General features: G+C 48.4%; 9 protein-coding genes across 12 annotated transcripts; 5 read left to right on the forward strand and 4 right to left on the reverse strand.

The window, feature by feature from the left end:
• Window positions 1-363: 363 nt before the first annotated feature.
• On the reverse strand, window positions 364-1,199 carry FOIG_03245 (uncharacterized protein; the record flags this gene model as incomplete). The annotated part of the gene is made up of 1 exon (XM_031201026.1): window positions 364-1,199. The coding sequence occupies one exon, from the start codon at window positions 1,197-1,199 to the stop codon at window positions 372-374; it is 828 nt and encodes a 275-aa protein (XP_031068550.1). The 3' UTR covers window positions 364-371.
• Window positions 1,200-1,630: 431 nt separating this feature from the next.
• On the forward strand, window positions 1,631-2,878 carry FOIG_03246 (uncharacterized protein). Its single transcript, XM_031201027.1, has one exon. The coding sequence runs from the start codon at window positions 1,865-1,867 to the stop codon at window positions 2,810-2,812; it is 948 nt and encodes a 315-aa protein (XP_031068551.1). The 5' UTR covers window positions 1,631-1,864; the 3' UTR covers window positions 2,813-2,878.
• Window positions 2,879-3,219: 341 nt separating this feature from the next.
• FOIG_03247 (uncharacterized protein) lies at window positions 3,220-8,750 on the forward strand. Its single transcript, XM_031201028.1, has 2 exons — window positions 3,220-3,605; window positions 3,681-8,750. The coding sequence occupies exons 1-2, from the start codon at window positions 3,487-3,489 to the stop codon at window positions 7,825-7,827; spliced, it is 4,266 nt and encodes a 1,421-aa protein (XP_031068552.1). The 5' UTR covers window positions 3,220-3,486; the 3' UTR covers window positions 7,828-8,750.
• Window positions 7,839-8,750, reverse strand: FOIG_03248 (uncharacterized protein). The gene has a single exon (XM_031201029.1). It carries the CDS (start codon window positions 8,702-8,704, stop codon window positions 7,964-7,966), a length of 741 nt encoding a protein of 246 aa, XP_031068553.1. The 5' UTR covers window positions 8,705-8,750; the 3' UTR covers window positions 7,839-7,963.
• Window positions 8,751-8,876: 126 nt separating this feature from the next.
• Window positions 8,877-10,053, forward strand: FOIG_03249 (uncharacterized protein). The gene is made up of 2 exons (XM_031201030.1): window positions 8,877-9,447; window positions 9,501-10,053. The coding sequence occupies exons 1-2, from the start codon at window positions 9,010-9,012 to the stop codon at window positions 9,969-9,971; spliced, it is 909 nt and encodes a 302-aa protein (XP_031068554.1). The 5' UTR covers window positions 8,877-9,009; the 3' UTR covers window positions 9,972-10,053.
• A 137-nt stretch (window positions 10,054-10,190) lies between these two features.
• FOIG_03250 (uncharacterized protein) lies at window positions 10,191-11,659 on the forward strand. Of its 3 annotated transcripts, none has more exons than XM_031201032.1 (3): window positions 10,191-10,288; window positions 10,354-10,807; window positions 10,865-11,659. In XM_031201032.1, exons 2-3 carry the CDS (start codon window positions 10,405-10,407, stop codon window positions 11,518-11,520), a joined length of 1,059 nt encoding a protein of 352 aa, XP_031068556.1. In that variant the 5' UTR covers window positions 10,191-10,288; window positions 10,354-10,404; the 3' UTR covers window positions 11,521-11,659. The 3 variants fall into 3 exon arrangements, with proteins under 3 accessions (XP_031068556.1, XP_031068557.1, XP_031068555.1); XM_031201033.1 differs by having other exon boundaries at window positions 10,342-10,807; window positions 10,865-11,596; XM_031201031.1 differs by having other exon boundaries at window positions 10,191-10,807; window positions 10,865-11,596.
• Window positions 11,660-11,689: 30 nt separating this feature from the next.
• On the forward strand, window positions 11,690-12,513 carry FOIG_03251 (BolA protein). The gene is made up of 2 exons (XM_031201034.1): window positions 11,690-11,889; window positions 11,981-12,513. The coding sequence occupies exons 1-2, from the start codon at window positions 11,805-11,807 to the stop codon at window positions 12,178-12,180; spliced, it is 285 nt and encodes a 94-aa protein (XP_031068558.1). The 5' UTR covers window positions 11,690-11,804; the 3' UTR covers window positions 12,181-12,513.
• On the reverse strand, window positions 12,248-15,445 carry FOIG_03252 (uncharacterized protein). Of its 2 annotated transcripts, XM_031201035.1 has the most exons (5): window positions 14,809-15,445; window positions 14,073-14,710; window positions 13,455-14,023; window positions 13,229-13,405; window positions 12,248-13,175 (listed from the first exon to the last, which is right to left on the reverse strand). In XM_031201035.1, exons 1-5 carry the CDS (start codon window positions 15,036-15,038, stop codon window positions 12,552-12,554), a joined length of 2,238 nt encoding a protein of 745 aa, XP_031068559.1. In that variant the 5' UTR covers window positions 15,039-15,445; the 3' UTR covers window positions 12,248-12,551. The 2 variants fall into 2 exon arrangements, with proteins under 2 accessions (XP_031068559.1, XP_031068560.1); XM_031201036.1 differs by having other exon boundaries at window positions 12,248-13,405.
• A 490-nt stretch (window positions 15,446-15,935) lies between these two features.
• FOIG_03253 (DNA ligase 1) lies at window positions 15,936-18,948 on the reverse strand. The gene is made up of 3 exons (XM_031201037.1): window positions 18,118-18,948; window positions 17,711-18,073; window positions 15,936-17,662 (listed from the first exon to the last, which is right to left on the reverse strand). Exons 1-3 carry the CDS (start codon window positions 18,781-18,783, stop codon window positions 16,049-16,051), a joined length of 2,643 nt encoding a protein of 880 aa, XP_031068561.1. The 5' UTR covers window positions 18,784-18,948; the 3' UTR covers window positions 15,936-16,048.
• Between the last annotated feature and the right edge of the window lie 43 nt (window positions 18,949-18,991).

An 18,991-nucleotide genomic window follows, 5' to 3' on the forward strand; every position in this document is an offset into this window, starting at 1 on the left:
GTCCACCTCTTCAATGGCACAACAAGAAGTTCTATATGATACTATAGAGATCTCCGCTAGTCGATCTCATCCGAATGCTTCACACCAGTGATCCTTTCTTGCACCCAGTGTACGGCTGATCTGCCAAAATCATATATGCTAGAGCAAAATGACTCCAGTGGTATCACGGGCTCATCGGGCTTCCAGACCGAATTAACAAGCCTTCCCGGTCCATATAGCTGATCGCGATACACCGTGCATGATACCTTATATTGAATGGTGCTGCGAATCACTGAACCCGGCATGGAGGGTGGTGTTTCCGCCAGCGCAACCCAGACCGCATGAGTATACCCTCGCCAAGGGAACCTTTCTATAAAGGTTATCGTGGCATTTTAAAACTTGACATGCTCAGGAATGTTAGATGTTTTCTCCTCTAGGGACCTGCAACCTTTGTAATGAGGGAGTTCCTTGAAAGGCTCTGCCCAATGTCGGTGTTCATGACTGTGCGTAACACCGCCGTTCTCGTTTCTCTTAACGTGGCACTTTGTCGAAACGAGGTGCCAGCTTCTGTTTATCTTGACTACCTCAATCTCGGCGTCCGATCGATGATAGGATGCAGGTTCAGGAGCTAGAGCCTTCCACTGAGAACAAGGATGGTTATGTAAGTAGCAAGTTGGTTTGGGGTTGACATCATTCACCCTAGACTGGGTGCTGATACCGCTGGATGAAATATTGCTTTCGTAGTGACGGGTGTTTCTCGTTGTTGCACCATCGTAAAAGTGTGTCTCATGGGAAGATGTATGAAAACTCGCGGTTCTATATTTGGGGGGAGTCTGTGGGTAATCATGTAGTTGAGATTTTGAATTAGACCACCATGGGATTGCGCTCGGAGTTTCTCCATTCTGCGCATTCTTTTGTGATCTTATTGTTTCGACAGGCTCGGGGATAGGCTCCAGGATAGTATCTTCAGATTCGTCGTTTCTTGGAGAAGCTTGAGAAGCAACAGCAAGTTCAAGTGCTGACTTGGTAGGTTCCTCAGACTCGTCCCCTAATGCAAGCTTCAAACGGCACCGGAAACAGCGCCTGCCGAGTTTCCGGCGTTTCGCACATTGTCTTTTTACTGGAGTGCAGGAAGAATCAAAGGTTTCTTCGAAACGCTCGGGTTCGGATTCGGATTCACGGCCATAAGACTCGAAGACATCCTCGTACAATGAGTCCATGTCGGTGGATCGGCTAGGCCGTGGTAGAGAGAGTGTACAGCCATGTTACAGAAATACCTGTTCGAAGCGACGTCGAAAGAAGGTTCAGTAAATCGCAAAATAATGTCTAATGACTATAAACTTTGACGCTCTATGACAGCGCAACTCAGTATCAAATTACAGTTGCCGCAGTATCATAGAGTCTAGCATGAAGATGTCGCGAACTGATATACTCCCTCTTTCGTGTCACCCACACTACAGTGGCTCAACATTACATGCCTGTCGAATCAATAGTGAGTACCTTAAAATAACGGCCTAAAATCTGTAAGCGAAGTTTATATTTATGCACCTGGTTTTTTGTCCAAGGATCTGTGTAAGTTGTTGGTTGTACATGAATTACGCTGGCTTCTCATTGGTTTGCCATATAGCACTGACTGCCTGGGCTTCTGCCTAACGAGCCATGTTGCTATACATTAATGATTACCCAAGCGCCGTGTCATATACGATTTGATTTGGCAGATTCACAAGGTCGTGTTTCAGTAATGAAATAAGCATTGTGGATGGCACTGTTGAGATCAGTATTTATACCCAGTTGACATGACACTCTTTGTTTATCCACAATACTTATCGCCTTTTCTCCCACTACCCTCACACCCATATCTCACAACCTCTATTTCCCGCACAATATGGACTCTCAAGAAAAATCGTTTTCTATACCAGATTTTCCACCACGAGATCCTTCTCTCGAAACTCGCCCTGTCCCTGACAAGCGCTCTTTTAACATCCGCTCATTCGGTCCTGGTGCTGATCCAGCCATTCAGAAAACATCCCGATATCTCAGTGATGTAGACCTGGATATCCGGCCCTCAGATTACAGTGATGAACCTGAATTTGATAGTCAAGTGTTTGAAAGAGAGAGGCCCTTCAATCGGTGGATCCGTGACAATGAAGACTGGTTGGGCTACAAAAAGAGGTCTGACGATGTGCGCAAGCTTCTCTCCGCCGTAGAGGCACATCAAAATAAGACACGAGGACCACTCGGACAGGCAGCCACGGATCCAACATGGGGTTATTTCGTCTTTGTCACATCTTATTCCAATCTGGCGTGCCAAAAACTCAACCAAGCCCTGGAGAACCTGGTTCAGGCCACACTCAGAAGCTTGAGGCTAATGTCACCATCTCTTTATAGTGAGGAAGCAACTAAAAGATTCAAGCTTGAAGTCATTGAAGACAAAGAGGCTCTAGAGAATGCGTCAGAAGATCGAGTAAGAGAGGAATTCCGTGCTCATCTCAGAAGTCTCGGGGTACTTGAAGACGACCTCATGTTCAGAGGAATTGGTACAAGCAGGTTCTCAGCATGCATCCTTCTTGATGAACAAACAATCAGCAGATTGGCCACTTTTTCCTTCTGCCTCGACATTGAAAGGGATGAGCCTCGTCTTGCCAGAGTCTTTGTGAGGATGATCGATCCAAAATGGGACTATCCTGCGGAGCCCTACCCAGAGGCAGTTGATGATGACGGTGTGCCATATAGAGGCGGAGATGACTGCCCTGTTACTGCTCTCGCAGAGCTCTATCGCATTATGGACGGAAGTTTGATGGGGGAGTATCCTTTCTTGTGGACTTTACCTTAGCCCATGCTACCCTATATCAGCCATCAGGTCAGGATTATCAATAAAAGCAACTCCTCACATTCCCACTTGATATTTCTACTAGGATCTATGTATAGTTGTAAGTACCAACGGACTGTTCAACTTATTGACGTGTCGTTGAAATATTTCTGCGAATGCGAAATTGTTATAGCTCGTGATTTAACGCTATTTTCGAATATGTTTGAACCTTCTTCCCGAAGATTGTATGAGACCATGTGGGGACATCGCGAAGTTGTAATCTATACCAAATATTGAATATACAGGAACTATTAAGATAGATGAAAGCTTGACAAGAAAGGCAACATACCTTACTCATATATCTAAGGTACTCTACAGATAGTGCTAAAGTAGGTTGGTGAGGTGGGACCCAAGACGTAGGCGGGACATCTTCGGCTATCAGTGAGCTTCGAATGACATAATTCATCCACAGAGCAATTCCACCTGCAATAGCCTGGCTAATGAGTGTATGATCCATTCACTCGATGTACTTTTGAGCGTTGTCTTTTGGACTTGTCGACCTCACTCGATTGAATTATTTCGCTGGCTGAGATATCTGAAAGACTGCCACAAATTTCAGCTTTAAGCATTAAGAGAGCAAAGGGAGCTCCCACAAGCTTGGTGGGGGTACCCTCCAACACAACAGAAATCTAGCCATCATGTCAGGGACAAAGGCAGCCCTCAAGGCCATTAACGATGCTATTCGCCAGCAAAAGTTTGACGATGCGGTGAGCAAGGCAAAGGAGCTACTGGAAAAGGATCCCAAGAACTACCAAGCGTGAGAATACCAAATATGTGCAACAAAGAGCTGCAGTACCCCGCCATGATCGGCTCAAGCTGACAACCTTTCCAGTCACATTTTCCTAGCCTTTGCCTTAGATAAAAAGGACAGGCTTGACCTAGCTCAGGAGACTTATCGATCTGCGACGTGGCTTCGTCCCCAGGAGGCACAAGCATGGCAGGGTTTGATCAAGCTCTTTGAGAAGCAAAGCAACAAGAAGCTGGCAGATTACCACCAGGCAGTCGTTAATCTGGCGCAGATTCATCGAGATGCTGATGATATGTACAAGTGTCAAGATGTTGTGGACAAATTTATAGACTTTGCAAGAGTTCAAGGTGATGAGACACAATATGCTGAAGCACTTTCGATCCAACTCCCGGAAAGCCCTCTATACCCTATCCTTGAGGGCCGGTTCCCTCACCCAGCAAAGACATATGAGACGATAGCGCACATCTTAGAGAAGGCTGAGAAACACCGGATAAATACTCTCATCGGAGAGCGACGAACCAAACTGGGTGCTAAACTCACCGAGGTCACCCTTGACGCCAAGCGGGAAGTTTACAGCCAGAGTAAACTTGAGCACATATATCGACAACTCATCAACTGGACAAATGACGATGATTTGAGACGGCAGTATGAAGAAAAGCTTCTCCAGCTTTGTTATGATCGTCTCCTGGTCGCTCCAACGGGCGCTGAAAAGGACGCTGAACGTCAGAAAGTGCTCGATCTTGCCAACGGCATGGTTGCCATAAAATATCCTTACAAGCTTGCTTGGGATATTTCTATAGAGTGGCAGGACAAGAAGGAGATTCGAGAATGGGACGTGGATGTCCTCCGAGCCTACTGTTCATTCTTTCCCGACAGTGATCTTTACAAAGTTATCACAAGCTACCTGACAAGCCCAATCTCACCATTCCCACCGGAGAAGCCACAGGAAAAGGCGAAGGCAGCCCTGAATGAGTCAGACGAAAGTTCCGACGACGACGATGGTGGAGTCCCTACCCTTGTGGTTCCTTTGACCGATGAGGATCGACTCATCATGATAACCGAAGGCATTACTACTGCTGATTCTATTCTCGCGTACCGACTCACTGGCCAATATCTTCTTCACATTGGAGAGTATGAGAGTACTGTTGAGCTTATGCGCAAGGGATTGGCTCTATTAACACAGGAGCGTAAGAAGACAGGCCTTTCATTCGCAAATGCCGAAGACTCTTATTACCTTTCGCTCGGAACAGCACTAGTCTATTACCAGTCCCCCAGACATCACAAAGAGGCGAAGGAGCTGTTCGACAAAGTTCTCGAGCGGGATAACACCTCCACTTCCGCCTTGATCGGTGTTGGTCTGATTTACGAGGAAGAAGAGGAGTACGATGAAGCTATCGAGTATCTTACTCGGGCTTTGGAACGTGATCAAACAAACATCAGGGTAAAGTCTGAGGCCGCCTGGGTCAAAGCACTCAAGGGAGATTGGCAAACCGCAAAGGATGAACTGCACGAATGTCTGGAGCCGCTGGAAAAACAAGGCACTGCATCAAAGGAGTTGCTGGGTGAGACGCAGCATCGCCTGGGAGTATGCCTCTGGAACATCGATACCAGTAAGGCTGCACGAAAACAACGAAAAGGAGAGTCCGCGTACGCATACTGGCTTAGTGCCCTGAACAACAACCTCAATTACGCACCCACATACACGTACCTAGGAACATACTATGCCGACTATGCGAAGGATAAAGGCAGATCGCGACGTTGCTTCCAGAAAGCACTGGAGCTGTCTCATGCCGAAGTGGTTGCAGCCGAAAGACTTGCACGCTCTTTTGCGGACGACGGAGACTGGGATAGAGTCGAGCTCGTCGCCCGCCGAGTTGTTGACTCTGGCAAGGTAAAGCCGCCACCAGGATCTAAGAGGAAGGGCATTAGCTGGCCATTTGCTGCACTCGGCGTGGCTGAGCTCAATAAGCAAGACTTCCATAAGGCTATTGTGTCTTTCCAAGCAGCGCTTCGTATTAGCCCCGAAAATTACCATTCCTGGGTCGGTCTCGGGGAGAGCTACCACAGTTCCGGTCGGCACATCGCTGCCACTAAGGCTATTCTGAATGCACAAAGGCTGGAGGAAGAAACTGAAGCAGATATTTCTGGAGACACCTGGTTTACCAAGTATATGCTTGCTAACATCAAGCGTGAACTGGGCGAGTATGACGAATCTATCGCTCTCTACAGGTCCGTCATTGAGACGCACCCTGGGGAGGAGGGTGTTATTATCGCCTTGCTACAAACAACAGTCGACAACGCCCTCTCATCTGTCGAGAAAGGACTTTTCGGAAAAGCAGTCCAGCTTGCAACCGAGACCATTGAGTATGCAAAGACAACCGAAGGCAGTGTTATTGAGACTTTCAACTTCTGGAAAGCCATAGCTGATGCATGCTCTGTCTTCTCTTCTGTTCAGAGTCGCACGCGTGATTTGCCCTGCGAATCCATTAGTGAGCTTCTCAAGAAGGGCTCACAGGACGCTTATGAGATTTTCGCCAGTGTTGACAAGGTTGGCACTGATGTGGTCTTCGCAAAGGGCTTGTATGCAGATGATGAGCAGCCTGGGGTTGATCTCACCCGATGTATCCACGCTACGATTTTGTGCCACAAGCAAGGCGTTCACATTTCGTCTAATGATCGCCACGCGCAAGCCGTGGCTTATTACAATTTGGGATGGGCAGAACATCGTGCGCATATTTGCCTGCCATCTGAGATCAGGAAGAAGTCCAGCAGCTACGTCAAAGCTGCGGTGAGGTCATTCAAGCGTGCTATCGAGTTAGAAGCTGGAAATTCGGAGTTTTGGAATGCCCTTGGTGTAGTAACCAGCGAGATCAACCCTACAGTAGCACAGCATGCTTTCGCCCGAAGTCTGTACCTAAACGAGAGAAGCCCTGCGGCCTGGACGAATTTGGGAACTCTCGCCCTTTTGTCCGGAGATGTTGAGCTGGCTAACGAGGTCTTCACGAGGGCCCAGTCAACTGACCCTGACTATGCACACGCTTGGCTAGGACAAGGATTTGTGGCTCTTCTTCATGGTGATACCAAAGAAGCCCGAGGACTATTCACCCACGCAATGGAGATTGCAGATGCATCTTCAGTACCTACCAGGCGTCACTACTCAAGCTCCCTCTTCGATCATATTCTTTCATCGCCTCCCAATGAAATTAACGTTGAATCGCTCATTCAACCACTTTTCGCTCTCAATCAATATCAAAGCCTCAAATCCGATGACCTGGCATTTGGTCACTTGACGACACTATTTCAAGAGCGTACCAGAGAGAGCAGCCGTGCTGTTGATGCACTAGAAAAGATCTCCTCGAGCGTTGAGGCCGATTACGAAAGCACCGAATCCCCTCAAAGTCTCGCCAAGTTTGCTCTGGCCAAAACGGATCTAGCACGAGCATACCTCGCTTCTGGTTCATACGAGAAGGCAGTTGAGTGTGGCGAGCTAGCACTAGGCTTGAGCAGCGAGGAGGCAGAGAACGAGCTCTCAAGTGAACAACGCAAGAGAGCTCGCTTGTCTGCACATCTTACTGTAGGATTGGCACAGTACTACAACAACCAGTTCGATGAAGCGATCACGTATTTTGAGTCTGCTCTGGAGGAGTCTGATGGCAACCCCGATGCTGTATGCTTGTTGGCTCAAGTGCTTTGGGCTCAGGGAGCCGAGTCGTCTCGAGAGAGAGCTCGTGAAGCACTGTTTGAGGTGATCGAAAAACATCCCGAACACGTACAGTCAGTTCTTCTTCTTGGTGTGGTGGCTTTGTTGGACAATGACGAGGATTCTTTGGAAGCAGTTGTCGAAGAACTTAACGGTCTTCGCACCAATCACAAGGTAACAGCCTCAGAGCAGTCGCACATTGGTGAAGTACTACGGGCCATTGCCACGCTTGGAGAAGGACGCACGGAAGAGGATATGAGAACACAGGTACAGACAGATATCATGCTCTACCCTGACCTACCTCATGGTTGGTCTGCTCTGGCCCAATCTACAGGCGATGAGTACGCGGCTCAGATGGCGCTCAAGGTCGCAGCAAGGGGCATTCCTCCAAAGGGGTTATTGGAAGCACAGGATCTAGCAAAGGCATATGCTGGAACATCTACTGCTGGAGATGCTCAGCGAGCAGCGTTCTTGGCGCCTTGGGAACAGTGTGGCTGGACATCGCTGGCCGCTGCTACTGAGGGCATTTAACGAATGCAGATCTGTACGAGGATAGTTTGGAACACAATCAACATGTAGCATATAGCGTCATAGAAGTATGTCCATCGGATGACTGTATGTACAAAGCTGTTGGAAAAGGGGTATCAAATCTAAATCCACTAGCCCCTCACGATGCCAGTCTTTCATTTTGTCTTATTTCCTCCTTCAATCTCGCCAATCTTCCATCGACCCATGTTTTCTGCCAGGCCTCAATCTTTCCGCCAAGCATAACACACTTATCTGGCTCCAATAAGATCATTCCTCTGGCAATCACCGTCCCAGCCCTGAGTAAGATCTTCTCTCCAATCTGAGTCTTACCAACTCCGATACTGTCAAAACGTCGTAGCTCAAGGGCAAAGAGTTTTGTTCCTTTGCAATCCTGCAGGACGAGTCTATGCGTCGCATTCGTTCCTGCTGGTTTTGGGCCAGCTGTATTCCGAGAAGCTGGGGGTCGCTGGGTTGGACCATCAATGCCATCTTCATCATCGTCTTCTGCTGTAACACGAACAACTTCTCTTCCACGAGTTGCCTCACCCCTAGCCACAGCCTCCATCTCTTCAACCTGTTCCCAGCGACTCGAGGCAAGATTCTCGATATCGAGCACTTGCACATGTACAGGTCTCGGGACACGCTTCTCACGAGATTCTGTAGAGCCCGCATCAGAGGGGAAACTCTGAAGAGAACCTGTGCTTATGATTGTACTGCTAGTCAAATCCGCTGCCAGCAATCGAGCTTTGGCAGTGGCTAACAGAGAAGGAAGTGGTGGTGGAGGTGAGCGGGTGGTTATAAGTGAGTTGAGAAACGCAGTTGAGGGATGAGGAAGGTTTTGTGCCAATATTGAAGCACGAAGTTGGCCGACGAGATCCATTTTTTTGTTACTGGTATACCATCACAATATTGATCTTTTGGTGTTGAGAAACCTAAGATGCAGCTCGTACTCAGCCTTGTGAAGGGAATGACGTTCCAGTGGCTCAGAGTGGAGCATCCCCTAAATTTAGCGTGCCGTGCCCCTGGGTTGTAGGTCATCAGCCAGTGACAACCACTAACGGTCCTCCAGCGTGTCAAGCTCAGGTCAGCCTTGTTAACCTCCAGCTCAGCTTCAAACCGAGCTCGCTACGCTTCCGGCCACGATCATCCTCATCTTTCGTCTCCGAACTTCGACAAGTCGCAGAAATGTCTACAATAGCCTCACCACGCGATCCTCCTCGCCGTACTCCCACAAACTCCAACCGTCCCTCCTTCGAAACCTCCCGGTCCGCACTGGCGTCTCCCGTCCTCACACAAGGACCTACACAGCCTCCTGGCCCCCCTCAGCAACAGCAACGCAAAACGTCTTCCAATCGCGCTGCTCTCCGCGAGTACTACAATCTGCGCGCCTCGGCCCCTCGTATAGAGATTCCCGATTCTGAAGTCCCAGCTACAGAGATCGATGCCCCTGACTTCAACGCCGATGAATATGTCGCCAAGATTGTTGAAAAGAGCAGTCTTGAGGAGCTTTTGAGGCTATATACACGAGTTGTGGGAGAAGTGCGCGCGCTGGATGCGGAGAAGAAGGCTTTGGTATACGACAATTACAGTAAGCTTATTACAGCAACAGAGACTATTCGCAAGGTACGTTCATGGGCTACTATTTGAAGAGTCGCGATACTGACAATCGTGACTAGATGAGAGCAAATATGGATCCTCTGAATCCTATGGCCTCAACACTCGACCCGGCAATCGCACAAATCTACAGCCAAGCATCCTCCATCCGAGATGCCCTTCGGGAAACCGTTCCCTCACCAGATTCTGAGGAGGGCAAGAAACGAGACGCAGCAACCAGACAACAGCGGACAAGAGAACTCGCAGCACAGGTTCTAGCGACACCTGAAAGATTACGTGCTCTTGTTAGTGAGGGAAAGATAGCGCAAGCGCGCAAAGAGTGGGTGATGCCACGAAAACTGCTAGAATCATGGAAAGAGAAAGGACTGGGCGGCACTGACGTCGAAGAGTGCATTGAAGAGGGTGATGAGGCGTTGAGACTAGTCGATAATAAGAGCAGCGCTCCAAGTCCAAGGATATCAAGGGACGAACGACTATCAAGAGATGAAAGACGATCAAGAGATAGCCGTGTGTCAAAAGACGGACGGTCATGAACTGCAGGTTACGAAATATACCTAATGACTTATTGTAACATATTATCACTACCCAGGGTTAATGAATGAATGATTTTCTAAATTCCTGTGACTCTCTATCGTGAAAGGAGTCTATTTAGATCACAGCGTTTCTGTTTTGCCAAGTCATAGCTCATCCGGAAGCTACCTTACTTTCTGGACCTAATAGACAGTGTAGAATGCGAGCACACACAGTATGAGCTCACTTGGCCCTCCTCCACCATACAGTTTCTGCACTTAGCTTCAAGCTCCCACAGCTTCTAGCTTTACCTATGTGAAGCTAAACGAGAGAATTGCTGGTGAGTGAGCCTTGCACCTTGCACTGTCAATTGGTAATAGAGACCCCTAACAGGCTGCATTCAAGACCAAGTTAACGTTTGAGCATCACATATCACTCATTTGTAGCACATTTGCTATGAGAGGCTCTGTTCTGAGATTGAACAGACTACTTACGACAATCTCAAGCTCAGCTCGATTTCCTAGCTCACCTCTTACAAGGGCTTTTCCTCTTGTAAACACAAGAAGATTCTGTTCTTCTTGTCACTCTCTAAACAACTCGTCACTCAAGATGGCCGACAATGGTGCTTGGGGCGCCTGGCAGGTTGAATCTTCAACCTTCACAAAGGCAGTAGTTGCAGCTATGCAGAAGCTATACCCTGAGGAAATCGCAGACAAAAGCTGGGACAACGTTGGGCTCTTGGTAGGGAACTCAGAAAATGATGTCAAGAAGTCAAAGAAGGTCTTGGTGACCAATGACCTGACCTACCAAGTCGCCGTTGATGCTATTGAGCAGGATGTTAGTGTCATTGTTAGCTATCGTAAGTCTTCATCGCATATCTTGAGTCGGATTTTGGAATTCGCTAAAACGATGCTAGATCCCTTCATATTTGGAGGCCTCAAGTCCATTACCAACAAGGATCCTCAGCAAGCTACTCTTCTACGCCTTGCCAAGGCTGGTATTGCTGTCTACTGCCCTCACACGGCAGTCGATGCCGCCCCTGAAGGACTCAACACATGGCTTGCAGATATCGTTTCTGGCCCTCACCAAAGCCAACGCTCTGTCGCGATCCCCTGTAGCACTGCTCCCTCCAGTCACTCTGGCGCAGGCTATGGTGCCATCGGCCGCTTCGACAATGCTGTTTCTCTCTCCGAGATCATTCTTCGTCTAGCTGAGAAACTCGGCGGTCTCAAGCACGTTATGGTAGCAAGTCCTGTTGGTGCTGATGCCAAGACTACCAAGATTAGCAGCTTTGGTGTTTGCGCTGGTAGCGGGTATGATGTGCTCAAGAAGGCTGAGGTTGATCTTTTGGTGACTGGCGAGACCAGCCATCACTCAGCTTTGAGAGCTATTCAACAGGGACAAACACTTGTCCAGGTCTTTCACAGCAATTCTGAAAGAGGGTATCTTCAAGAAGTGCTTAAGCCCAAGTTAGAGGCTGCTATCAAGGAGAATGTTCCCGAGGCGGAGGTTGTTGTGAGCAAGTACGACAAGGATCCTTTTACTATCTTGGATGTCAATGATCTCAAATAGTTTGAATAGGATTGAAAAGTTAAAGCGCAAAGGAGCAATAAAATCCCAGATAAACTCTGTCAACTTCCATAGATGACTCACTGCTGAACTTTAAGTGGTATGAGTGATCTGCGTTTTTTCCGTGGACGGCGGCTCAGCGTCAGATGCCGACTCACACTGTGCATTTTACCCCACGATTGATATCTAATCAATCAATCAATCAATCAATCAATCAACCTCTTACTTCGTTCTACTACCTCCAACAAGCTCCATACCTTAATATCCTCCTTTCTCCAGTCAGAACGATGTCGCAAATCACAGACGAGTCCCTACGTGAGGCCATCAAGCAGCGCCTCGAAGCTACTCACGTTGAAGTCACAGACATGTCTGGTCAGTTCTTTTCTACTCTACTCTACCCCGCGAACCCCTCCAAGCCGATCACGGCGTAGAATCCGACATAGCTAACATGAGGATATTGTAGGCGGCTGTGGTCAAGCCTTCAACTCTGTCATCGTCTCTCCTCAATTCCAGGGCCTCAACTCTCTCAAGCGTCACCGCCTCGTCAACGCCGCCCTCAAGGACGAAATCGCCATTATTCACGCCTGGACCGCCAAGTGCCAGACACCTGAGGAGTACGCAAAGACGAGCGCAGCCAACGACACCGCGCAAGCGCAGCCATAGATCACCTTTTCTTTATCTTCCACGATGTCGGGGTTATACTACATGGAGTTTCTGCATAAAAAGGGCACGCGACAGGCATAGGGATGGTAGGGCGAGTATGTAACGGAGGGTCTAGATAACGATATCCGTACGTAAGCGGTCTTTACGCCGCTGTACATCACGAAGTAACAAGAAAACCAAGGAATCGAGTTTATAATTAGAGCATCTTTATTTGGCAAGCGTACAACGCGGAAACAACAAGATGTGTTTGTATGCGCCAACACCATAACCTCCATGAAGGCATCCATCTTCTTTTCCTACCAGCGCGTCTCCATACTCCCGTGAACCAATGACCATCTCTTGGCTTGAAATTCATGTATACGTTTATGCATCTACAAAAGACCCAGCAAATCTTCACTGTCCTTCTTGGGCTGTTGAGGAGCGCCTCCTTGGGCCTGTTGTAGCTGCATTGCTGCTGGTAGGGGCTCGCCTGCTGACGAGCCACCAAAGTTCAATCCTTCGAAACCGTTCATCAAGTCATTCATGTTGTTGTTGGGACCTGCAGCAGGTGCAGGAGCTCCAGAAGCCTGCGCCGGCGCATCAAACATGCTCATCATATCAGCCATGGCACCTGAAGGCGCACCAGCGGATGGGCTGGCCACTCTATCGGGAGTTGCTGAAGCACTGTTCTGTTCTTGAGATGCAGGCGCGGCGCCATCGAAGTCGATATCCAACAAATTCTCAATATTGTTTTGAGGAGCACCACCAGATCCGTTGGATGAAGCGGCAGCAACTGAAGCAGCGATAGGGTTCTCGGCAGCGTTTTGTCGTTGTTCTTGGATAGCTGCTCGCTGGATCTCATCGGCACCGAAACGACCCTTACCCACGAACGACTCGGGAGGCTTATGGTAGACAGAAGCTAGAGTAGAAAGTTCGGTGAGGAGCTGCTCCAGAAGGGCCGGAGGAAGGCTTGTCATGGTTGTCGTAATCGTGGGCTTTTGAGATAGAACAATGTTCTGAGAAACGTAGTTAGCAACTATTCTGATGATCCTTCAGACGAATTTCTCACTTTAGCAACTTCGGGATCAGAGGAGAGAAGACGCCAGTAGACATATGCCCTGTCGCGGATATCAGGGTTATCGTTCTCCGCTGTCGCTGCTTGAAGAACCTTTTGGACAAGGCCTTGGTTGCTTCCAGGCTTCTTCAAGAACAGCTTCACCACCGCTGTCAATATTTGCAGTTGCGTCTGCGAATTCTGTCAGTTCAAGCCTAATGACCATTATTATGTGACTTACCTGCGTGAACTCTTCCATAAAGGACTCAACGAAACTCTCCAAAATCTCGTCTGCATTGTTGATCTTCTCAGCATATTCTCCAACAATCCAGATGAGAGATCCGCGGGCAGTGGGCTCGTCCAATTCATCAATATGCTTGCAAAGTGTAGGAATAACACCCTCGTAGCCAGGGTACTTTCGCAGAATGTCCTTGATAACGACAATCACCTCTTGGACAACATAGTTGACCTTGGTAGAGATGAGATCCTCGAGAGCTGCAACACACTTCTCGGCGGCATTCTCAATCTTGATGGCTACTTGGCCAATTGCCTTGACGGCTCTTCGGACGAAATCCATATCGACTTCAAGGGCATACTCCTTCAACTCAGCGAGGAGCTGTTCGTAGTTATGCTCGTTTGCTATCCTAACCATGATTTCCAACTTTTGAAGCTTAACATAGGGAGGGTCAGTGTATTTGCAGAAGAAGACGCGCATCTCCTTGCTCAGAATGTCTGGTTTAGCCTGGAGCAGGAGATCAATGTTTCGCAGAGCGACGTATTGGACCTCAGGCTGCGAAGCAACCAAGGTAACTGGATTCGGTCAGTGTGGAACCTCAATATCTCGTAGTCATATACGTACCCAAGGGAGGAGCCATTTTCTTGAGGTATGATCTCACAAGTTCAGGGTTGAGAGCCTTCATGTGGATGAAGACAACCTTGACAGCAGCAAGAACCACACTAGGATTAACATGCTGGAACTGAGGTGCCACACGCTCACAGATGTGCTCCGACTCCTTCTGATCTGACGCAGAGTAGTTGGCCAGGGTTGTCAGAATAGTGACTCTTCCCCATTCGGTACACTCGTTAAGGGCCATAAGCAACTTCTTCAACGTCACAGGCGTGACAATCAGTGCCCTCGTCTCGGGCGCCGTCTCGGTGATCTCAGACAAAGCGGTCACTGAGTTGGCGACAACCATGGGGTTGGGATCACCAATCAACTCCTGAAGGGCCTCCAGGAAGCCGTTCTCGATGCACATCTGAGGATTGAGGTCGAAGAGTTTGGCGACGCAAATGGCAGCTGTTTTGCGAACGTAGGGTGATTCGTCCCGCAGTGTCTTCCTCAGGGGCTCTTCCATATAATCCACCATCTTGTCCACTCTGATGCATCCCATTGTTCGGATTGCCAGTGCTCGTATCAGCGGATTTGGGTCTTCGGAGTCTTGAACAAATGTATTAACGGCGAGAATGCAAAGATCGGGATGCGATTTGGCGTAGTTCCTGGCTATCGTGTCAGCTCTTCATCTTACCCCACGAACAGTTGACAGCTATAGAGCTAGGGCAGACAGCTCTGTAGCTATCCAGCTTCATCCACGTACATCAAGTAGAGGTATACAAGCTTCTTCTGATCTAGATCGCCGGTCGCAATGTTCTTGAGCACATCTGGGAAGAGTGCCGACACATCCTTGCCCAACGTCATGGCCATGATGGTCTTCTGAATCGACTCCTTGCGCTCGTACGCATACTGAGAAACCAAGCCAGCGCGCAGCTCAAAGGTTTCGCCCTTTCGAGGCACGGCAAAGGCGCCGCGAATGCGATTTACCGCCATCGTCGAGGTTCTTGGAGGGGCACGGGGCAGGAGGTCGAAGGTTAGAGAGGAACGAGAGATTGAGTTGTCGAAGACGGCGGTGACAGTCTAGTCGAATTGGTCAGGCCGAGTACAAGCTACTTGTCCTCAAGTGTCGAAGCCTGCATCCACCGATTATATCGCGTATCGGAGGATGCGTCTAAGATACGCGACGTCGTCGAGATAATCGGAAAAGGAGTTGATCGATCTGGGTATGAACAAGGCAGACGTAACTGTCACCAAATATGCCAAGGCCACGAAGATAGGTCTAGGCCACTGAGTCGCAGCCCAAACCATGGACCAAAGGGGGCGTTTTACAGCGACCCTGTAAGCTCCAGTTAGTGGATCGAGGCTAGGCTACCCCCTAACTCTAAACTTCCGCCTGATTGCCGTTCGCGTGTAGCGTGGCTTCAATGGCTAACAATTTATTTTTGGCCACCTTCAATGCATATAGCCCAGGCTTAGTCACCCTTTATCAGCTCTTGTTGAACTGGATCTCAACATCATCGCGAGTCTCGAGAGGCACCAATCACATACACGAAGAAAAGGGAATACCTATTCTCGATGAAGCCATATTATCGTCTGGGATCCCTGGAATAAGAGTTCTCACCAAATCGGCTAAGCTATACAATGGTGAAGAACGCTGTCTTTGTTCCCGTAGGATAACGAGATCTAAGAAAATAAACAGGCGCTGCCAAACCTTCGTCGACTCTTTATCGAGTCGCGAACAGATGACGAAGAACGAGATGTCTCCAGAAAAGCGGTGGGTCGTCCTCCGGTTTGTCTCAGCGACACATACTGATCGAAAGCAGTTCTATAACGCCGTCCTTTTCATGGGATCAATTGCTGTTTTCAGTCTCATCGCACAAAGGTTAAATGCTGGTAAATGATGGACAGATCATCATCATTGTGCATTCAAAGATGTCATTCGAATAATTAGAGCATGCCGTTTTGATCATTAATATTAATCAATATTGATAGCTGAGACTCAATCAATCATCGGCTTCTTCCGCCTCTTCTGCTTCTGCCCCTGTCTCACCCTTGGTGGTTTCCGCTTTGGCTTCTTGTTTTCGCCAAAGACCAGCCAAGAAATCGTTCGTGCTCGCCTCTTCAAGACTCTTGTCCTCCCGTTTCTTCATAAATCTTGGAAATCTCAAACTTAGTCCTCTCTCATCACTCACGAGACCAATCGCTGCAGTATAAGTCGGGCTCAATGTGATATCTGCAAATGCCATTTCCCACACTTCTTGTGGTTCGAACCAGATATCTGGTCTTGGACCTGAATATTCGACGAAGGCGGGTTGTTTAGTTCTGGTGTTCTTGGGTTCGCCGCTCTCTTCGCCATCGTCATAAAATTGCCGATTGGCCTTGTAGAATGCATCTGTGAATCCAGACATGCATTTGCATACTGCCTCCAGGGATCCGGTCTCTTCGTTACGGCAGGCCATGAGAATAGGTGACCACCATTTCGCCTTACGTCCTTGCCCATGCCACCCGGCGACAGGAATAAGGTCGAGAGTATCAAAACTCGAGTTATAGTCTTTCTTGACTTTGAGCCAGGAATCAAGTCGTTTGTCTGGCTCGTAGGTGGCCAGTAATGGTTTACGTCTTGTTTTCGTTTTGGTCTCCCCATTTTCGTCTTTCTTTCCTTTCGATTTTCCTTTTCCTTTGGACTTAGACTTTGGTGTTAGCAATTTGTTGGTCCCATCTGGCCCATCGTCATCTGCCTCTTCTGTGTATGGCACTGTGGGTAAATTATCCAAGATCTTTACCATGATACCCTCGCATTTGATATCCGTGGCTGCCTTGAAAAACTCCAGAACAGATTCGGAGTCCGCAGATGTAGCGTCAAGACTCTGTACCCAAGTAAAGTGGTGCGGTATTTCTGTGAAGAGTGATCGTAGAAGCTCTCTTCTTTCTCGAAAGGGCCGATCTAGCAATGGTTGCCCGTTCAAATACATCAAGTCGAACGCAAACATGCATACGTCCACAGTAATACTTCCGATATCGACATCTTTTCTTGCTCGATTTGTGAGCGTTTGAAAATTTTTGAGCTCACCGGTTTCACGATCAACTGCGACAACTTCGCCTTCCATGATGAAGCTATCAACGCCCTCTCCGCGTATCTTAGGTATCAGCTCAACCAAATCAGGATATTTGTCTGTCATGACCTCCAAATGACGCGAGAAGATGCTGACTTCTCCACTCTCATCACAATGTATTTGCGCTCTCTGTCCGTCATACTTGAACTCGCACGCAAAGTCTCGGCCCTGTAGCTTTGTGAGCATCTCGGACAGGTCTCTGGTGATGCTCCCGAGCATAGGTCGTAGCGGTATATGCATGGTAAGACCACATCGTATTAGTAGTTCCTCGGAAATTCCAATTTCCAGGAGAACGGGCACAATGTCGTTGTAGTTCGGGCGTCTCGCAAAGCAGGCCTTGACTATCTCCTCAGCCCGACCCCAAATTTCAGCCAAATCTTCTTTTTTGAGCTTTGCAAGATCAGATACTGATTTAAGAGGGAAGTCAGCCCCTGGTGGGCGTGAGAGCAAAAAGGCCCGTGATAAAGCGATCAGCATCGTTGTCTTCACAGCACCAATACGCAACTATTGCCTGTTAGAAGATAACAGTGAGTATCTAAATGGTTTTCTTACATGCTGAGAAAGTGTCCGTACGACAAATCGACTCTCTTCACCACCGCGAGCGTCTTGCAGTAATCGATCAACCAATCTTTGCTTGGTTTCGGAACTGCCCTGCCCTTGACTGTTGGCAATCTTCACCAAAGTTTCATAGACACCCTTGATCGTGAGGGGTTTTGGTTTTCTGAGAGTGAAGCTCTGCTTTTTCTTGGCTTCAAAAGCCACATCTCCCGCATCTCCAAATTTGTCATAAATGGCCTTTAAAGCTCGGTTGTCTAGTCCACAAACGTTCCGCAATGCTTTTGATATCGCTGAGCCACCCAGTCCGAGTTCCATGGAGATATAAGGAGGTGAAATTGCATTTGTTGCCAACCATACCTGCGAAAGTCAGAGTAGCTCAAGGGATGTGGATTTAGACATACAGCTGGTAGTAAGCTTGTTGGATCTCCCTCAATAAGAACTCTTAAGCAGTTTACAAGAGTATCTACAATCTTAATCCGGCTTGTAGTGCCGTTAATGAGAATGAAGCAGCGTGTGAGAAGGGCATATGACGCATTGCCGCCTTCAGATGCCCAGTGCTCCTTCAGTTGGTCCAGATACTCAGATGGGTCGAATGTTAGAGGAGATTCGTCGAGAGGTATCGATGTAGTAGTCGTATCTTCAGCCATGCCTGCTGCCTGAAGGCTGAGTGTAGGTTTTGTAGAGGTGAGTGTACCAGGCTTGTTGAGAGCCGTTGGGAGGGTGACTGGGGGCTTCGGCTTTGGGCCTGCAGGACTAGGACTTTCATCTCGAGAGACTGATTCATTGTGTTTGCTTGGGAGTTCAAGTGTCTGTGCTTGTAGTGTGTTCTGTGGTGTGTTGGCAACTTCCTGGTCCCATTCTGCCTGAAGCTTCCTGGCTAATTCCTCGTCTGTTAATTCTGTAGTAGCATCACTTGATGTACCTTCAGCATTTCCTTCTGTCTTTGGAATTTTACTCGAATCTGTGTCATTCTGCTTTTGCTTTGAAAAGAAGTACTCAAGACCACGGGCTGGTGTTGATGATTTGGTGCCGTTGTTGAGCTTCCGTTTCTTGGTTGGACTGGGCATATTTGCATTGACGCCTAGGTTGACTGAGACTACCACCCCTAAAAAGAGAAGAATTTCAGAGGAGAGACAAAGTAATTCCACCACAAAGCTTATGTAAATAGAGAAATACGCCCCTTCACGTCCTTTTTAATCAACAAGTATAAACGCGGCAGCTCTATGACGACGTTGGCGCGAAGGCACGTGACTGAGTTAAAGAGCTTCGAAAATC

The sequence above is a fragment of the Fusarium odoratissimum genome (genome assembly GCF_000260195.1).
Source record: "Fusarium odoratissimum NRRL 54006 unplaced genomic scaffold supercont1.4, whole genome shotgun sequence".
Lineage (NCBI taxonomy): Eukaryota > Fungi > Ascomycota > Sordariomycetes > Hypocreales > Nectriaceae > Fusarium > Fusarium odoratissimum.

Bases quoted from the DNA above. Each gene is read 5' to 3' on its own strand.
- FOIG_03246 (XM_031201027.1), top strand. From the start codon at position 1,865: ATGGACTCTCAAGAAAAATCGTTTTCTATACCAGATTTTCCACCACGA.
- FOIG_03247 (XM_031201028.1), top strand. From the start codon at position 3,487: ATGTCAGGGACAAAGGCAGCCCTCAAGGCCATTAACGATGCTATTCGC. The intron at 3,606-3,680 runs GTGAGAATACCA...CAACCTTTCCAG, and splicing joins GATCCCAAGAACTACCAAGC to TCACATTTTCCTAGCCTTTG.
- FOIG_03248 (XM_031201029.1), bottom strand. From the start codon at position 8,704: ATGGATCTCGTCGGCCAACTTCGTGCTTCAATATTGGCACAAAACCTT.
- FOIG_03249 (XM_031201030.1), top strand. From the start codon at position 9,010: ATGTCTACAATAGCCTCACCACGCGATCCTCCTCGCCGTACTCCCACA. The intron at 9,448-9,500 runs GTACGTTCATGG...AATCGTGACTAG, and splicing joins CAACAGAGACTATTCGCAAG to ATGAGAGCAAATATGGATCC.
- FOIG_03250 (XM_031201032.1), top strand. From the start codon at position 10,405: ATGAGAGGCTCTGTTCTGAGATTGAACAGACTACTTACGACAATCTCA. The intron at 10,808-10,864 runs GTAAGTCTTCAT...AAACGATGCTAG, and splicing joins TAGTGTCATTGTTAGCTATC to ATCCCTTCATATTTGGAGGC.
- FOIG_03251 (XM_031201034.1), top strand. From the start codon at position 11,805: ATGTCGCAAATCACAGACGAGTCCCTACGTGAGGCCATCAAGCAGCGC. The intron at 11,890-11,980 runs GTCAGTTCTTTT...AGGATATTGTAG, and splicing joins TGAAGTCACAGACATGTCTG to GCGGCTGTGGTCAAGCCTTC.
- FOIG_03252 (XM_031201035.1), bottom strand. From the start codon at position 15,038: ATGGCGGTAAATCGCATTCGCGGCGCCTTTGCCGTGCCTCGAAAGGGC. The intron at 14,711-14,808 runs GTACGTGGATGA...CACGATAGCCAG, and splicing joins CTTGTATACCTCTACTTGAT to GAACTACGCCAAATCGCATC. The intron at 14,024-14,072 runs GTACGTATATGA...GACCGAATCCAG, and splicing joins GAAAATGGCTCCTCCCTTGG to TTACCTTGGTTGCTTCGCAG.
- FOIG_03253 (XM_031201037.1), bottom strand. From the start codon at position 18,783: ATGCCCAGTCCAACCAAGAAACGGAAGCTCAACAACGGCACCAAATCA. The intron at 18,074-18,117 runs GTATGTCTAAAT...TGACTTTCGCAG, and splicing joins CAACAAGCTTACTACCAGCT to GTATGGTTGGCAACAAATGC. The intron at 17,663-17,710 runs GTAAGAAAACCA...AACAGGCAATAG, and splicing joins TACGGACACTTTCTCAGCAT to TTGCGTATTGGTGCTGTGAA.